This window comes from Siniperca chuatsi, linkage group LG1 (assembly GCF_020085105.1).
Source record: "Siniperca chuatsi isolate FFG_IHB_CAS linkage group LG1, ASM2008510v1, whole genome shotgun sequence".
NCBI lineage: Eukaryota > Metazoa > Chordata > Actinopteri > Centrarchiformes > Sinipercidae > Siniperca > Siniperca chuatsi.
Window position 1 is genome coordinate 15,340,038 of NC_058042.1, and position 18,748 is coordinate 15,358,785.

At 40.2% G+C, this 18,748-nt stretch overlaps 1 protein-coding gene across 2 annotated transcripts in view; it reads left to right on the forward strand.

The window, feature by feature from the left end:
• dagla (diacylglycerol lipase, alpha) overlaps positions 1-18,274 on the forward strand; it is a 35,354-nt gene extending 17,080 nt beyond the window's left edge. Inside the window, exons 9-21 of one of the 2 annotated variants that reach the window (XM_044209065.1) lie at positions 348-472; positions 817-967; positions 2,346-2,429; positions 3,469-3,546; positions 3,804-3,884; positions 4,120-4,262; positions 5,511-5,579; positions 5,672-5,744; positions 6,479-6,687; positions 9,076-9,202; positions 13,795-13,961; positions 14,233-14,250; positions 14,720-18,274. In XM_044209065.1, coding sequence (XP_044065000.1) covers positions 348-472; positions 817-967; positions 2,346-2,429; positions 3,469-3,546; positions 3,804-3,884; positions 4,120-4,262; positions 5,511-5,579; positions 5,672-5,744; positions 6,479-6,687; positions 9,076-9,202; positions 13,795-13,961; positions 14,233-14,250; positions 14,720-15,824 — 2,430 coding nt within the window. In that variant the 3' untranslated portion in view covers positions 15,825-18,274. The remainder of the gene's footprint in view (positions 1-347; positions 473-816; positions 968-2,345; positions 2,430-3,468; positions 3,547-3,803; positions 3,885-4,119; positions 4,263-5,510; positions 5,580-5,671; positions 5,745-6,478; positions 6,688-9,075; positions 9,203-13,794; positions 13,962-14,232; positions 14,251-14,719) is intronic. The other variant, XM_044209073.1, reaches the window with a different exon arrangement.
• The last annotated feature ends 474 nt before the right edge of the window (positions 18,275-18,748 follow it).

Consider the following 18,748-nt stretch of genomic DNA (forward strand, 5'->3'; position numbering starts at 1 on the left):
TTTCTTCACCTAACCCTCACCATAACATAATTCTAACCTAACCCTTAAAACCAAGTCTTAACCTTCAAACAGCCCTTTGAAGTTGTGAGGACGTGTTCCAGTCCTTGCACGCGCACACACACACACACACACACACACACACACACACACACAGCATAGAAATGTACTGTACACAACTGCAGAAAATCAAAGATTTTTTTAAGAGTTCTCATCAAATCAACTGGTCTGTCTGTCTGTGTGTGCGCACATGCACTTGTATGTATTAATCTAAAATGATATCTGCAGATTTGAGTATCTCAGGATTTCTGAATGTGTTGTGTTTGTCTGTCTGCCTTTCCCTCTCCCAGGCCGAGATGAACATGTACAAGGATGTGTGTTATTACATGCTCTTTGCCCTGGCTGCATATGGATGGCCCATGTACCTAATGAGGAAGCCTGCCTGTGGGCTATGCCGCCTTGCCAGCTCCTGCCCGTAAGCACTCAAACATACACCAGCACAGTTTTGATCTATTTGGCTTCTGTGTCTCTTGAGCCTCTTCAGTGCATGCGTCACCACTTGCCAAGTAGTAATCCACTGAGGCAATACCACTCTAGTTAAACTCACTCACTGACACAGGCAATGTCGAATTAATCACATACTCTTTTCCAGATTGCCTGCACTGGGATACTAGATTATTTCTGCAATCCTACTTGTTTACTATATTTCTCTTGTGTTTGTCCCACCTACCATTTTACAAAAAAAAAATTCAGCCATTTATCTGTTTTTTGTCTTTGTGTGTTCTCCTGTTTTCTTCTTATCTTCCTCTCTCACCCCAGCTGTACATCAGTGTCTGGCTCTCGGTTGTCTCAGTCCGTGACAGTGGAAGAAGACAATTGTTGCGGCTGTAATGTCCTGGCCATACGCAGACACTTCCTGGACAGGGACCTCAAGCAGGTTCAAATTGTCTACACTTCCTGCCACGATGCTGTGAGTAATCAACCAGCTAACGAGCAGTCAGAGGTGTTTGGGCTTTACTTCCTGAATAAAACAAAGGATATGTGGAGAAGTCTGACAAACAGCGTCAAGAAAATGTTTTCATTTGTCCACCCTTTTGTTGAATGTTAAATGCATTTTACATTTTGCAAAATACATTGTTGAGGTGAATTATGGTATGCCCTTTTAGGCAGTACTGCACATAGAGCCCCAGAGCCCTGCATACGATGTTATTCTTGCAAACCAGACAGTAATCTTGTCAAGCAAACATCATTAACACAGGGCTGCAGTGCAGTGCTGCACATCTACAAACTAATAGCCATTCTGATCATTCAGTGCCTATATTTTGTAGTTTTGGCCATCATTTGTATCTGTTTTGATAACACTTTACTCACCAGTTTAGTTGCTGAGATATGAGGAGCCAAGTTGCTGTGTCCACATCCTCGGCAGTAAGTCAAGTGTGTTCCTAGTAGGACTCCAGGGCTGTTTGTGATCGTAATGGACAGAATCTTAATGTGCAGCCGAAGAGGGGAGAGTGTCCGCTTTCGTGGCCTCAGGTTTGCATTTCTGCTCTCAACATATGATGCAGTCTTGCTGGCTTTTGGTGCATTCTCCAGTCATTCCAGTTGAGATTATTTGGAGAGAGATCCCTCCCCTGTGGAGAGGGGGGCAAACATTTTTCATTCACTTTTTGATTTGACTTTCTGGTGATTGGGTACAGTAGATAATGTTAAAGACTAGTTTTAAACCTGTGTGATTGGTATATCTTTCCTGGTCGTTGCCTTGTCTACTTTGTTTGTTTGTTTTTTTTTACTGTAAAGCTGTATCTAGTAAAGCTGCTGCATCCCCATGTTAATTGAGTTGGTGAGTAAAAATGGCTTTAAAAAAAGTGTAGTTTTAAATGTCAAAATAATTTCACTCAACTCCCTTCACTTTCCCATCCAAATAGGCACTTATATTCCAAATTAATTAATCATTTAAAATGAAACAAGCTCAGACACTAAATGCAATTGTTGTTAAAATAGTTTCCTAAATACATTGGATATTCAATTAACTCATTCTATTTTTATGTAGAATTTCCATAGCATTCACATTAGCACTTGACCCACATGATGATTGATGATTTGTAAAGCAGAGCACTTCTTGGTGAGGTTAGCGCTAAGTTTCCATCTATAAATTTCTTTCACAGAGTGATTTATATGTCTGTGTACTGTGCCAAGTGGAGAAAGGTTTGCGACAAAGAGTGGTCAGTTCGCTGGGATGGAAGTGGAACTATGATGCACAAGTATTTGTCTCCTCCTCACTTTACCTCTCGCCTGTTCGTATCACTTTCTCACCACCGTTTACTGTCCGCTCTGCATCTTCCATACAGGTTTACGAGACTCCGTTTTTTGTGGCAGTGGATCATGCGAAAAAGAAGGTGGTCATCAGTATCAGAGGAACATTATCGCCAAAGGTGAATTTTAGCTTTCTTGTCTTGTTTTTACAGTAATATTTATTCATCTCTCTCTGAATATTAGTGGACCTCGTTCCTTTTAGTACCTCACAACACCAACACCTCCAGAGCAGGTGAAGTTCTCATAGTTTAACGCAGTGTTCTCAAACTCCTACACTCTTCACACATAGAGCAGAAACATGACTGTCCACTTTTAGAAATAAATGTCCTATCCATTTTTATTTTTATATAAGTATTTGAGAAAAATCCTGTAGTGTTTTAAGACTAATAGATAATAACTATAAATTAATTATGGCCTCATAACAAAGGCAAAATGTCTTTTGAGAGTAAAATATATACTCATCCCATTGATCTCTGATGCTTTGCTCCTAACCGGTCAAAACATACAGTTTAGCAAATGATAATGCAGGTACTGTACATGCGGTGTGGGACATTACAAATAGAGTACAAAGATTAAAGAAGCATTAACAAAGTGTTTGTGAATATATATATCTACAGTGAGCCACGTATGTGTTGAGGCCTCATTTCTCTCAGAGCAAACTTCGGACACACATAATCAAGATAAGAAACCCCTTTTCAAAGGCTGTGGCTCTCCACCCATTAGGTACCACTGTAGCCTTATGTTGAGCCAAGGAAAACCTTGCTTGGCAAAAAAGCATTATGGTGCACCTCGCCTTTCAGGTGTCCAGTGTGATCACTGCCTTAGGAGGTAGTCTAGTATTTCAACAATTTGGAAATGGTAATAATGATTTCTTAAAGTTAAATTTAGACTGACGTATGGAGCCTATATGAGCATATACCAATCTTTCATGGTCTTATAGCTCTTGGTATAGCCTTTCAGGTACAGTTAATACAATATAACAAACAATCAGATTTGCAATGGAGATTATGAATGGTATTTTTTATTAATTCCTGTCTGATCTGTGCACTTTTATTAATAAGATGTTCTTTTCGCTTCCCCTTTTTCACTTCATCCGCTTGTGTCCTCTGCTTTATGCTGTCTGTTGTAGAATTTTTTAATTTGTCTTGTGTGTATCAGGACGCCTTGACTGATCTGACGGGGGATTCTGAACGTTTGCCTGTAGAGGAGCAGCAGGGGACCTGGCTTGGCCACAAGGTCAGGGATGACTGTTTTAAACTACAATACATACAGTATACTCCACTGTACAGTCTCCTCTGTTCTTTATGCCACGGTTTCAACAAGTAACATTATCCCAGTCTCCAAAGGTCATTTAAGTTGTTAACAGTAGAATAATTGCTATGGATATTTTAATAAGAGATGAATGACACAGACTTCCTGTCCATATTTCTTTCTCTCTCTGTCTCTCCATCCTCCCCTCCACTGAATCCCTTTCTCTTTCTTTCCACTCTCAGGGGATGGTTTACTCAGCAGAATACATTAAGAAGAAACTGGAGCAGGAAATGATCTTGTCACAAGCCTTTGGAAGAGACTTGGTACACGACTCAGTATACTGTATAAAGAATGTCGGGCTCAATAATGAACATTTTCTATCATTTGCACTGTGCATTTGTATTAACACCACTGTACTACTTTCAAGCCTACACTATCTGTGCAACATCACACTAACCCTAACCCTACTGTATACAAAAGAATTCTACAATTAGCAGTAGAGGCAATGTGACAAAAGTATGCTGTTGTGAACATAATGATTCTGGCTGTCTCTCACAGAGCAAGGGCACCATGCACTATGGGCTGGTGATAGTCGGGCATTCACTTGGTGCAGGCACTGCTGCTATCCTCTCCTTCTTGTTGAGGCCTCAGTACCCCACACTTCACTGCTACTCTTACTCTCCACCTGGTGGCCTTTTTAGGTGAGTCAATCTGTGTGTGTTTATGCGATATACAAAAGAAAAGAACATCAGTCATTCTGTCTGAGTATAATGTGCAGGAAGTTATTAAAAGCCTGTTTGCCACTTTGACACATAAATACCATGTTTATGTTTATAAATCCCACACATGTGGGACCATTTCATACCAGAATGCTGTCACAGGTGAAACCCTGGTCACCACTGTTACCTTAACACCTGGATCTGTAGCTGTCAATCAGTACACATCACTGCTAAACCTCAGAATTATACCAGATATAATGTTTTTTTTTTCTCAATAGAGGTGTGAATTTTCAGTTAATCAGAAATGGTCCCTGCAGTGTTTACTCTGGAGATTAAACATGACAGTACAGCTGGCTGCAGTGTTGCAAATCATACTGGAAGAGAGTAGGCCTGCACGATATGAGGAAAACCTGTGGTGTGCGATAACTTAGTTGAATATTGTGATGACGATATGACTTGCGATAAATACACAAATATTGAAGTGTGCATATTAGCTATACAGTTACTTTGTCAACCTGGTTGACTTTAAATTCAGAACAGGATCAAAATTGAATATTTTAAATATAACTAAATGTTTCTAGAGCAGCAACAGTAAAGTTTACTACAGCAATGTCCTGCTCGTCTTGTTTCAGCCACAGGCTGAGTGTGGTTTTCTTGTGTTCAAGTACATTCATTATACACTCTTGGTTGCCCCATTCATAAAGCAGCAACGCCTAAACCCGTTTTCCAGGCACCCTGGATCGTGTCATTTTCAAAGTCTGTGAGATCACACTTGATGCCCTTTTTTGGTGATCTATTCACATGCAAATCAAATGTGCAAATGGAGATGCTGCTGTTTACACCTATTTATGTTGTGACACATGAGCAACTGGGAAGGGAGGGTCCACTACTTCTGTAGGGGCAGGGTTTCTATTTATCTGTGATTTCTGATTTTGTTTGAATAATTTTCTCTTGCTTGTTTTTCTGGCCACCATGTCCAGTATTGTATCACTCCTTGTAGATATGGTCAGATAAATGTAATCCCTAAATATTTGATGTAGAATAGTTTACAGTCTATCATGTACTATTATTGGCTAAAGATGGCTTCTGGTTGTTTTGAAGAACTTTGGGTAAAACAAATGTTTGTTTGAAATGTGGGGTGGAAATGTCTGCAGACAATTTAGTTTCCTCTCACTTCTCACCCTTTATTCCACAAGTCCTGTTCACATATTCTTTCTTTTATTTACCCAGTGAGGATGCCATGGAGTACTCCAAAGAGTTTGTCACATCTGTGGTGTTAGGAAAAGACCTGGTACCAAGGTATCTCTTCTACTATATCCAGTATACTGTGGTTAACTTCACCTTGCTGCAGTATTACCACAATAGACGTATCTGCTGCTGGTCTCTCCTAGGCTCGGCCTGTCACAACTGGAGGGTTTTCGACGCCACCTTCTGGAAGTCTTACAGAAAAGTAACAAGCCAAAGGTGACTCAATCTCTTGACACTGTAGAAGATGACAGTCAGATAGATGTGTAAACCTTTTTGCACTATGAAAACATCAAACAGAAAGATATAAGAAACTGACACAGAGGATGATGATCCTCCAGAGTCATGGTGAGAAGATTGTCGGTAGAATATGGCAATTAAATCCCCAAACATTGTTCTCTACTGTGACTGTATGTTTGCTGAAGATTCCAGAAGTGAGATCAGTCATCAGTTGAGTGGTATTGGCACTTAAAGCTTGTCTTTGTACAAAACATACATGTTTACCATACAACTCCAGCTCACAAATGGTCAAGTGGTTGTATAACTGATTCTTGGACACGGTTACCTCAAAGCAAATCTTATATTTGTTTGACACAAGTGACATAAAAGAACTGGCTGCTCAGTGGGAAAAGGTATACACTGCATACTTGGGACAGTGTGCTACCAGCTGGTCTTGCCAAGAACATCCTCTGCTGTCTCACAATAATTTGGGGGAATGCTTTATGGACTATTGACAAAAAACATATCTCTACTGTACAAATGCTAATGAATGATTAAATAGATTCACAACATATTTGCATTGTCACCCGTCAGAATCCACTACATCTTTGCTGTAATTAAAGCAGCATCTAGTCAACCCCTGGCTGCTGCAGAAAATACATACAATATACAGAAGATAAATTTAGATTCAGATGTTATGTTACATAACTAAAATGCATTTTCCTTTGCAACAGTGGAGGATCATTGCGGGAGGCACCAAATGCATCCCCAAATCAGAGCTTCCAGTAGAGGATGATGATCCTCAGTCTCAGCCAGCAGCGCCCCCCAGCAGTCGCCTGTGGCTCCACCCCAGTGACCTCAGCATTGCCCTTTCAGCCTCCACCCCCCTCTACCCTCCTGGCAGGATCATTCACGTGGTGCACAACCATCCTCCAGAGTCATGGTGAGAAAACTGACTTGAAAGCTGTCGGTGGATTGTAGCAATTAAATCCCCAAACGTGGCTCTTTACTGTTAATTTTTTTCCCCCTGTATGTTTGCTGAAGATTCCAGAAGTGAGATCAGTCATCAGTTGAGTGGCGTTGGCGCTTACAGCTTATTCTTGTACAAAACGTAAATTTTTACCATACAACTCCAACTCACAAATGGTTAAGTGGTTGTATAACTGATGCGTGGACACAGTTACCTCAAAGCAAATCTTATATTTGTTTCACACCTGTGACATAAAAGAACTGGCTGCTCAGTGGGAAAAGGTATACACTGCATTCTTGGGACAGTGTGGGTTTACAGTGCGTCATGCAGCACTCCTCTATTCTTCAATCTGCACTCTCTGCTGCGCTGTCTAATATCTGTCTTCTCGTCTTGTGTACCTGTTTTTTCATACCTGGTGTTAATTTTGTACACTGTGGGAATATATTTAAAGGGGAAATATCAATAATATTTAGAGGTAAAAACACTGTGTCAAACGTATGCATAATGATAATGATTTAAAAAGAACATCAGGTAATCCTCTTCTCTTCTTTCCTCGTCCTATTCTTCTTCCACTTCTTAAGGCCAAAACACACTGCCGCTGAACGGCGCGCGTCAAAATAGCCGCCCCTAATATTTTCTATGTACAACCCCCACACCGGCGGCACTGGGCGCACCCTATTTCCAGCCTCGCCAACCCTGGGGAAAAAAAGCACGAAAAATCTGTTTTGTACTTCAATACAATGTTGGCCCACCTACAGATGTTATTTACCTGTTTGTTGCTTGCTTGTCACTGTAGTTTTAACCATTTAACTTGTGCCTGTATCTACAAGGAAAACTTTTTATAATTAAAGTCCACTGCTCCCTGCTTGTAGGATACATCCCGGCTGCTGTGGCAGCTCGACTTCCTGTCCTCACCTTTTGCTGTCGCTGTCTCTATATAATATACATATACAGTCTATGGTGTAGATTAATGGATGAGCAGAGACAGTTGTTGACAAGCTGCAGCGTGGCGATTCCTATTTGTACTAGGGGCGGCACTTGACGCGCAGCGGCAGTGTTCTCCACTTTACTGTACTTTGAGTCATACTATAGCTTGCCATATGCAGCTTGTGAGCTCTTTCCCCAACTTGTGAGTCTGTTGTGGTTTCTATAACGAGCTAATTTGTAAAGTCCGTCACAAAATAACATTCCACTCTGTGGTGTGATAGCCTGCATTATGCTTCTCCCACATGTACTGTACTATTGTAAGATAAGGATACTGAGGCAGGCTGTTGCTAAACCAACATGTGTTCACTTCATCTTTCACCATGATTGATAGTCAGTCTCCTACAAGTATTTTTGATTTTGAGAGGTAATTTAGCTCTTTGAAATCTGAGAATACAGAGCTGAACTTGTTAAAGGAAATATTTCTTATTTTATTGAATGTTGTACATTGTAAGAGGAAGTGCATCTCCGTCTTGAATTCACCCGTCAAACAGTGACCACATATTCTGTTTTCTTTTGGTTGCCATGATTTCTTGTGTCTTCCTTTTTCGATTGCCAGTTTGTGGTCACTGAGCCTGTACTTGGTTAAGATCTGTCTCTGCTTTCTATCTCTGACAGTCAAGAGATATTCTTCCAATTCATAATATCTTTTTAGGGCTAAATAACATTCTGATCTACTTTGTCTTTTAGTTTCTTCTTTTCAATGTTCCAAGTAGGTTTCTTTATATTGCATTATAATTTGGTTTTGTCTGATTGGTGTTTGGAAAGCAGTGTTGTTGTGAGACTGATCAGAGTGTGTCGGGGGGGAGGCAGTTAGTTTCAGCGCCAACTGACATAGAGGACTCTTTTTCTGGGCTCAGCTCTTGGGTTTGGAGGGCTTTGTAATGGAGAGTGTCTAGGAGGCTGGATTTAAGGTGATTAAAAAAAATTGAGCGCTCTCTTTTGAATGTTAATTATCAGTGGGTATCTGCGTAATTCTGCTCTACATGCATGCAAGATTCTGTTGGATGTTTGTCCCAACAGGTATAGCTATGATGACTGAGTGGACCCCATACTTCACTACCAAATAGCGCAATGGGCTGGAAGACACTATCAAATATTTTAAGCCAAATTTTAATTGAAATTTGAAAATTATAAAATGTTCTGCATTTAGAACTCTTCAAGCTTTTTCTTTTAGTGCATTCACTGCCATGTTGAAACTCCCTGATGCGCGCTCTCTCTCGCTCTCTCTCTCTCTCGCTCTCTTGCTCTCTCTCTCTCTCTCTCTCTCTCTCTCTCTCTCTCTCTCTCTCTCTCTCTCTCTCTCTCTCTCTCTCTCTCTCTCTCTCTCTCTCTCTCTCTCTCTCTCTCTCTCTCTCTCTCTCTCTCTCTCTCTAGCTGTGGCCAGGAGGAGCCAACCTACTCAGCTCTGTGGGGGGACAACAAGGCCTTCGATGAGGTCATCATATCACCCGCCATGCTTAATGAACACATGCCCCACATGGTGATGGAGGGCCTTAACAAGGTCTGTTTTATCTGTGTGCATGCAGATGGAAATTTTAAATCTTGTTCCTGATTTCCAACACTGGATAATTTAATTGATGGATGATGAGTATGTCTGGATTGCCTCTAAATATAAAACTTCAGATGCATTCACAAATATTTTTAACAACTGTTCATAAAGGGGGATACCACTTTTTAAAAATCACATGTACTGTGTGACATCGGAACTAAATTTAGACAGTTTTTAACTAAAGCTAGAAACCAGCACCTGAATTTTGGTTGTGTTTCAGTAGTAATATAATATTTCTGGAGGTAAATCCCTTGTTTAATATATCTTTTACAAAGTTACAGATTTTACAATATAATCGCTGTCATAGATAGACTCCAAATTTCATACTGATCCACTTGGTAAAAACTTCACCTTGATGCTTTCAAAAGCTTTCTCCTAAAATATAAGCTACAACATCCAGTGGTTATCTAGCCACATGCCCATATAAAAGGGATATATTTATGCATGTTTTTCTATAGAGTGTTCCAGTTGTTATTAGTAATAGAAGGGAAAGCTTTGTCATTTACGCCTGGCAAAGAACATTTATAGAGAAAACTCATTTGAAGATTTAAATCTATACATCTCATGATTTAACACTCTAGCAATCAAAAGGGAAGTTATCAAATATATTAAACATGATTTATATCATTATACTATTAAAAAGCACACGATTGCAAATACACAGAAAAAAAACTTTGAGTTTTAAAATCAGTGGTATGCCCCTTAAATATTCACTTAAAAATAAGTTTTGAGAGATTTGAATCTGAGTACTGTATATGGTCAGTTTATGCATGTGATGTGACCCATCATTAACCTACAATTTACCACACCTTTTGTTTTCTTCACATTGCTCTAGTTTCAAAGCATGGGAACTGTTCACTCCTGATTGGTTTCATGGTGTCCTCTGGTCTTTATGAGTGTATGATTCAAAAGCACTGAACATCTCTCCAGATAACAGGGTATTAATGTGAATGTTTGCATGCGATGGATCCACTTTGGGGATTGCACTTTCTTGTGGCTATAAAGTTAAAGTTGTAAGTTTGTTCCTCTCTGTGTACAATGTGTTTTACTTGGTTTTGCATTTTGTGTTGTTGGTTTTTTTTGGGGGGGGTTTTATGGCTCAGCCCTATGTCAGTATGTCTGTGGATGGATGTTTAAAAGTTGTGTGTGTTTACATCTGCTGTGCCTAGTCTGTAGTATGATACCTCTGGTGTTTCTGCAGGTACTGGAACCATTTTGTCCCCTGTGTGAACAGGAAAACTCTGAACCAGAGGAACTGGAAGTCATTCAACCTACCTGCAGTACCACTGTGTTCATAACCTCGCAAACCAAATTAAACTCTTGTGCTCTTCCCTCTGATTCCTCCTCTTCCACCCACAAAGACCTGTCTTCCACTGCCTCCCTCACGGAGACTGAAGCTGTCTCTGTCCCTCTGACTGTCGTTGCTTCTCCCTCTGTTTCAGATGCTGAGTATGTTCTTCCTCCTCCTTCTCCTCCTCTTCTGTCAGACTGTACTTCTGCCTCACAGCCGTGCTTGGTGTCTGTCCCCCCGCTTTCTAACAGTCCTTCCACCCCTCGCTCAGGAGCACTTTCATTTGACGATGATTCATTCATTCCACCACAAACCCAATTAGATCCACCCAACTCTCACCTTTATGTAGATGTAATTGCTGCTCCTCTTTCTGAAATCCTATCTGATGAGTCTTACAGTACTCTGATAGAAAGTTCTCCTAACAAGATAGTAACATCACATAGCTCTTTGCAAAAAGATGAGGCCTGTAGTTTACAAATGTCAAACATTCCTTCTGATTCTCTTGCATAGACTTTATGACACTCAGTATTAGACCTGGCCTTCATTAGCCTCTGTACAATACAATTATCACTCTAAATAGTTGTAAGATTAAAGGAATAATTCATCATGAAACAAAAAATGTTATTGTTACTATTAATACTGTGACTAAATGGCAAGACTAAAATGACGTGATGCCCATTGAGTTCAGTAGCAGAAACATTTTGCCTGATGTAAAACTCAGGATTTGGTGTCAGCCCTTGGAAAAAGGCCTTCTTAAAAGACTGGTACTAACATTTAAAAAGTCATCATAGAGGAGGTCGAGAGAGCCTGCTATTTCCTCCACTAAAAGAAGCCACGAAAGACCGGAATGCAAAGCAGCTCAACTGGTATAGCAGTTGAGGAAAACTGGAAGAACTTTAAGACTTCCTACTAGCATTATTGCCACTTTCCACACACACAGAAAACCGGTGGCTGGATGCAACAAGTCCAGGCAAGTCCACCGGATGCCGTCAAAAGGCGTTCCAGGAAAAGTAGGAAAAGAGGGAGATGAAATTAAACGACAAATGACAAAGCAAGTTGAGGCAACAGATGTCTGTACACAACAACAAAGGTGATGTATAATAGCAAATAATAATAGCTCCTGGAATACATCACAGGCTAATGGTGTATATAACAGTACAAGAATATGTAATCCCCTTAAACCTTAGAGTCAAAAATAGCTTTTACAACTCTGCATGAGTCCAAACCCACCTGCACTCTTTCTCCTGAGATTCATCATCCATTCCTCTCACAGCTACGGTTCATTTGGTCAAGTGCCGTGGCATGAACTTGCTAACCCTGTTCCTGGAGCTAACAAGTTTTCTTTGTATTCACAAAGTTTCCATGGTAACCTAATTTCTTCCACATTAACTGCTCTTTCTTCCTTCTCGGCTGGGTTTTTTCAGTAGCTGCAGCTCTTCTCTCTGGATAATCTTCTACCATTTTGCTTTTTGAAAGCTCATATTCAGCTTTTCCTTCATCACAATCCCTTTAAGGAATTGTCAATTACTCATCAGCAGCAGATGGAGTTACAAAAGGGGAACAAATGTGTAAATATGGAGTACTCTGCTCAGCTCCACTGCTCCTGCAGTAAAATTGATGCACACTGAGTCTAACAATTTTCTAATTTCCTCTTATAACTGACTTGGTTCAGTGGAGGGCTTTTACTAACAAGAATTATACTAGAACTAGAATTATATATTTATGTCCTCCACCGTTTATAATGCTATGTCATAATGGGCTTTCATAAATTATATATGTCATATGAATATATGGCTATAGGGATTGCACTACATTATTACATAATGCAAAACTCCCAAGTATAAATTTCTCTGATCTGTCTGGTTACAGAGTCTGCTGTCTCATGCTTTGATTTTTTTTGTTTATGTGGTCATTTGTTTGCATTGTGCCTACTGTACAACTACAGGTAATATGTTTGATATTATTAGTGCCAAATATTTGCTGTAATGTATCACTTGCAGCAATCTTGTCCTCGTGTATCATTGGTCACACTCACCCATGTAACATCGTCATGTTTTCATTTGTGATCCATAACCATCTGCATAACCCACACATAATGTTTTAATTTGTTTTAATGTCATTTTTAACTTACTGAACCTGTCCCTAAGATTTTCAGTGTTTGTTTACACTCATTTCCATTTAGTTTTGCCATTTTATGTTCCATTGTCACATAAATTGTATGGGTTTTTTTTCTGTGTTTACATGTCCTCTTATAGTTCCAGTTGTTTTTTTACAGTGTTGTCATCATTAAAGTTAACTAAATATATGTAATTGTGTGTTGATGTGATTTGCCATTAGTGTTTGTTCTCCTCACATTTTAACTATTAACACAACACAGTTAAAATTTTGGGGACAGGGTTTTCTTGAATGTCTTTGAAGTTGCATATACAGTTGTCTCATGGTTTACTATTTCTTATCATACTGTAGGTCTTGCGTAGTTCTTGCTCAGGCATCATGACTGCATTGTGGGTGTTTAATGTCAGTTGTAGTGGGTGTAAACTTTTAGATTGCACTAATATTTATCTGAACTGATTTATCTGAAGTTGAATATAGATGCAGTGGTTTCTTGAATAATGTCATTGAAAACCATTATAATCTGAAGGGTGATCCAAATACATAACTACACATTTGTGATCTTGCATTTATTGTTCTTGTACCTGATAAATGACAGTGTCTATGAATGAAAACTGGCTGTGTTTGTGTGTGTTGATGATACATTCCCAAATTATTAATGGCCAGTGGATTATACATCGATCTATTGATTTCTTTAAACCTTCTGGGTTTGTTTTTTTTTTTTTTTTTCATCCCACCTGCTGACATAGAAGAGGAATGGGGCACAATTTAAAAGAAAAAAGGATTAACTTTAAATTGAGATACCTCTGCATCCAGTTTTTTGAGAATGGAGTCGAAAAAATAGTGAAATTAAATCACTCCTTAGGGTTATTTATTTGTTTGGTTTGCAAAAATAAGCGAGTAAGCAATATTTTTGAATATCTATTGGTTAAGTGCAGCAGCAATAGAATTTTAACTTATAAAATTTGGGTGGGAAAATCAGTTTTTTCCAGTTAGACTTAAGCTTGTGTATCTTTGTATGCAATTATCATTATTATGTTGATTCTCAACTCCAGTGCACAACCTCCCTGCTCTCTTACGCTCGTCGTACCTTTATCTGTCAAGTCACGTGTCTGTGTATACCTTTTTGTGCTTGCGACAGGTGCTGGAGAACTACAACAAAGGGAAAACAGCTTTGCTGTCAGCAGCCAAGATCATGGTGAGCCCCACAGAAGTGGACTTGAACCCAGAGACTATGTTCGTGGATACATCAACAACTTCTCAGCAGCCGACGCCTACGACCCACCACCGTAGGAACAGTAGTGTTCGGTTAGTACACCAAGCACCACTGTGGGTGTGTTGGAGCCTAAAAGAATATATAAAACAGCTTGTTTGATGCTCTGTATATTCAGTTTCCCCTCTAACTTAATATATAATAGAACAAACCTCTTCCTAAACTGTAGGGATAATCATGGGGACATGTCTACTTTTAATTTAACTATCTAGCCAATACTAAACAATACTACTGCTACTAACTGCTACTTTATTGTTTTCTCAAAATCATCATTTCTGTCTGTTCTGTTTGGTTTAAAAAAACAAGACAAAAAACATTGTTACGGTAAGCAAAGCATGCTAATACTAATTTTGCATAATGTGCTCCCTTCTCTCATGCACGCATGCACGCTGTCTGACCACAGAGAAGTTGCAACGTATGGTAGTATTCAGTTCCCACCTCGCCCTCTCTGGTTTAGCCCCTGTCCAAAGTCAGTGTGAGCTCCTGGTAGTGATGGTTGAATAATGATGTCACCTCTCATGTATTAGATGCTAATACAAGAGCATATATGCCACTAGGATACACTCCTAGCCTCCCAATCTCTCCTTTTCTCTGTTCTATGTAATGTTTAGCTGGTGTTCACCTTGCCTGTAGAATCTAGATGTGGTTGTAATACTAACATTCCCATTTTTCCCTTATTTAACCCTCTGTAAGTTGTTTTGACCCGTTTATCATGTCTGTCTTGTGTTTTGGATCCCCTCTCCCCTTCTTTCCCTGTCACTACTCTCCAACCCCTTCTTTTCCTCTCCTCTAGTTCGTGTGCCCAGTCTGAAATATCTCTGGATGGTTTCTCTGAGTGCCCTCCTCCCCCAGTGCCTGTTGTGCTGCGTGGAGCACGGGAGCGCCTGGCAGTGGAGCTGAGGGACCGCAAAGCACCACTGGCTGTCATGGAGAGTCTCTCAGACGCCGAATCCCTCTATAGTCTGGATTCCCGACGCTCCTCAGCTGCGCTAAGGGGTTCACCAATGCTGAGTAGCCTCCCGTTCCCTTTGGATGCCCCGATCCCAGAGGAGAACCCGTCTCTCAGCTCTCGCACTGAACTACTGGCTGCTGACTGCCTCTGCCAGGCAACGCCAGAGCACCTGGGTGAGGTTGGGCCCTTCTTTACCCCACTAGAATCCACATCTAGTCCGGATTATCCCATGCGGCTGTCTCCCGCCACACCTCGCTACAGTGGACACCATTCCCCAGCTCTGCTAAACCAGAGCGCCTTGGCTCAGCCTTTCAAGCCAGAGACTAACGTCAACCCAAAAATGCTTCCTGATGGGGATCACCAACAGATGCCTGGTGTCTACAGCCCAGGGAGCACTCCTAATGCTCCCCTCAGCCCACAAATTAGTTCTAGACCAATAGATAGAGAAAAGGAAGATTGGGAGGTGGAGACAGCAGAGAAACAGTTAAGTGCAGACACCAGACCGGCAGCTTCTACGCCTCCACCCCAACTATCAAATGGAAACCCTAGCCAGGCAGTGCTGGAGTTCGCCCAGTACTTAGACTCTCTGTTCAGATTGGACGGCAGCAGCTCACCGCCTCTAGAGCTGTCTGACGGGGAGTCAGAGTCAGGCCGGGGCTCCTTTGGGCATGGTGAGTGTCTCGGAGATGGACAGCAGTTGGATGACAAACAACTTCTGGCCAGAGCAACACTGGAGCCTAACCTTGTCCCCAAGCCTCCACGCACTTTTGCTGGATCTGCTGACCCCTCTTCAGGCATCTCTTTGTCACCCTCCTTCCCTCTCTCGTCGTCTGAGGAGCTCAACGACCTTTCCCCCGGTGAGGGTGCCCTGCCAACCATACACTCCCTACGAACATCTTCCCCTTGCCACTGTTCCGAAGAGAACACACTATCATCGATGGTGTAGTGCGCTACCAAGACTCCAATGTCCTTTGCTCTAAATTGAGAGGTGCAGTCATCCGAATTTTAAAACATATCACAGTACATGCATGCGATGGAATGCAGTCACTCATCAGAGATCCAATGACAGAACTTGACTGACCAACTCATAAACTATTTCCATTCTTCAGGTGTCTCCTTTGAACACTGTTTATAGCATTTTCACACTATTGCAATGACCAAGAAAAGAAAAAGATACCTCTCTCTGCATGCCAGGGGGCTGTACTGCTTTTGGGTGAATATAAATAAACTGTAGCTTCACAATGCCATTCCAAAACAATGTCGTCTCACCCACGTAGGGACGCGTCAGCATTACATAAATTCCCTGTCTTAACAAAATCAAAGGGAGAATACTTAACTGAGCAGGGATTCAAAAACTAACACTGTAGAAGAGGTTAGCATAGGCACATCATCTGGGTTGATGTACTGTACAACTTTCTGCACCCTCAGCAGCTCCAGCTTTTATTTTATTTTTCAAAATCAGGAATGTGAAGATGGATGTATTCGTCAATGAATAGCAGTGAGAAGACATTATGAAATGTTCCTCAGGTCTATAAAGAATTGACTTTGAGAAAGAGAGAAGTAAAGCGTGTTACAGTGGTAAGAATTCATGTGTCTTAAAAATTTAGTGATTGTGACAAAGTTATTACAGATGTCTATGGATGTTTTTGAGTCTTTTGGTTATTATTTATAGTGCATGAAGTTTTTTTTTTTTTCCCCTTTATTTTTAAAGAGAAATTGTCAATAAGCCACTTAGGTTGACATTTGGATACTCTTGCACACATCATATTGCTCAATTTACCCCCCTTTGCCAAAAAATGTAATACATTATATTGCCAAATGTATTTATGAGATGTAATTTTGTATACGTATATGGATATTGCTTTATTTAAACATAAGCTAAGTTCATTATCTCTTTCCCTAGCCATTCTGTTGGTTCCCATATAGACTGTTACACAGCAACACCACCATCCTGACCTTAAAACACTGCCATGGCTTTCATTTCAAAAACACAACCTCTATAACTTGGGTTTGAACCAATAATGAACTTGCTAATAGTTGTCTCATAACTACTCTACCTTTCTCTTAGGAGAGCTCTTAGCATTGTGCCCAGGTCAAGGTCTGCATGCTTTATGCATTTCAGAGTAGCATGGCTGCTATAGAACAAGTCTTGTCATTAAGTCACAGTAAATAAGCTCTAAACTTGTCCAGAAATGTATAATATATGTAAACTCAAACCTTTGAGAGGCTTATTAAATGCCCAGGTCACTGGACAGGACCAAATTGTATAAAAGTGTCCTGGGATATAATTTCTCTTGTTCTCAAGGTGCTCACAGCCATCTTGGACGTCAAGGTGTTTGCTTCCCTTTAATGTGGTTCATCTCAAATATCCTTGAGGTTGGTTGAATGAATAAATAAGCTGGAACATTACGTATGCCAATTCTAAATACTGTATGTGGCATACAATCTTCCATAGCACTCTGGGTGTAACAGGTGGCTCACAATTTGCATTATTTATTAGCGTTAATGTTATCACTATTATTGCTATATTTGATGGTATTATTATCCTTATTGCTCTTGCAACAGATTGGTTTGATGTCAGTGGTTTTTATCTCAGTTTTGGGGACAGTGTGGAAAACTTTTTAGACTTTCCCAAATGTAAGGAATTATATATTTCAGCTTTTTTTCTGTCCGAGTGGAAAAGTATTTGACATTCCGCCATGGTATGGTGACAATATGCTCTTTTTACAAAAGTTTCATAGTGGTGAGACATGCTGCAGAGTGACAGCCTGCTCACAGTGACCTTTGGTGCAGCGCCACCTTCAAGCCTGGAGTCACCATAGTGTTCTGCACAGTCTCTATTTGGAATAAGATTTGCTGTGGTTACTCACAGCAGACAGTTCCAGCCAGTTTACAGTCTGACACTACTCAAATCATGCTGCCAGTCCCAGTGGTCTCTCATAAGAAACACTAAGGTTGGGCCAGCAATTTCCTACATTCAGTAGCTTTGCTTGCAGCCGGTCATACACTAAACACTGCTGAAAGAAAGCACTATAATACTTTCCACCATGATGTGTACAGCACCATCTTCTATGTGTAATTATTTATGCAGATGTCTTAAAAAAAAAAAAAAGATGAATTCCAATAGAGTCATGTAGAAAACAACTATCTAATAATGAGATAATATATTAAAAGTTATCAGTATTGACATATAGGAAAAAAATATTTCATCTGAAAGTTATTCAAACTATTGGCAGATTTACAAATTGGTCTATATTGAAAGAGGAATAATTCAACTGTCTTGTCCATGTTTACCTGGTTTGCTTCCCTTCCTTTCCTGCCCTACAATGAGAATGTATTTAATCCTTCCCCCTCACTGCCCTGCCTGTAATGGAATAAACTGCAAACTATGACAATGACTATGAATTTCTGTCATATCTCTGTCAGCATGTACTACTGATATATGTTTGTCAGCATTTAATGTCTATTTAAATGAGCCACAGATTGTAGTTCATGTCCCAGGTTTTCTAGGTCTGCTTTTTTTCCTCACTGCTACAGATTGTTAAGATAGTTATATTAAGAGTATAATGGGAATATAAATGTCTTAATTATGGATGTGTGTAATCAAGTTTCTATTGAGTTTCTCCTAAAAGATTGTGTATGTTGTAGGAGCATTTAGGCAAATAAGTACTCAGATTAACAGACTTGGCTATTTGTGAAAGCAAATTGTTTTAAACTAATGACTTTTGATGCCAAGTACCATGGATACATGAGGGATAGTAGTGGATTTTGCCAAATGAATCCATCCTGAAAAAGTTTGTGCTTTAGATTTGATGTAAAGAATGTGTCATCAGTTTTAGACTTGCTGAATGCCGATGGATTTTGAGGAAA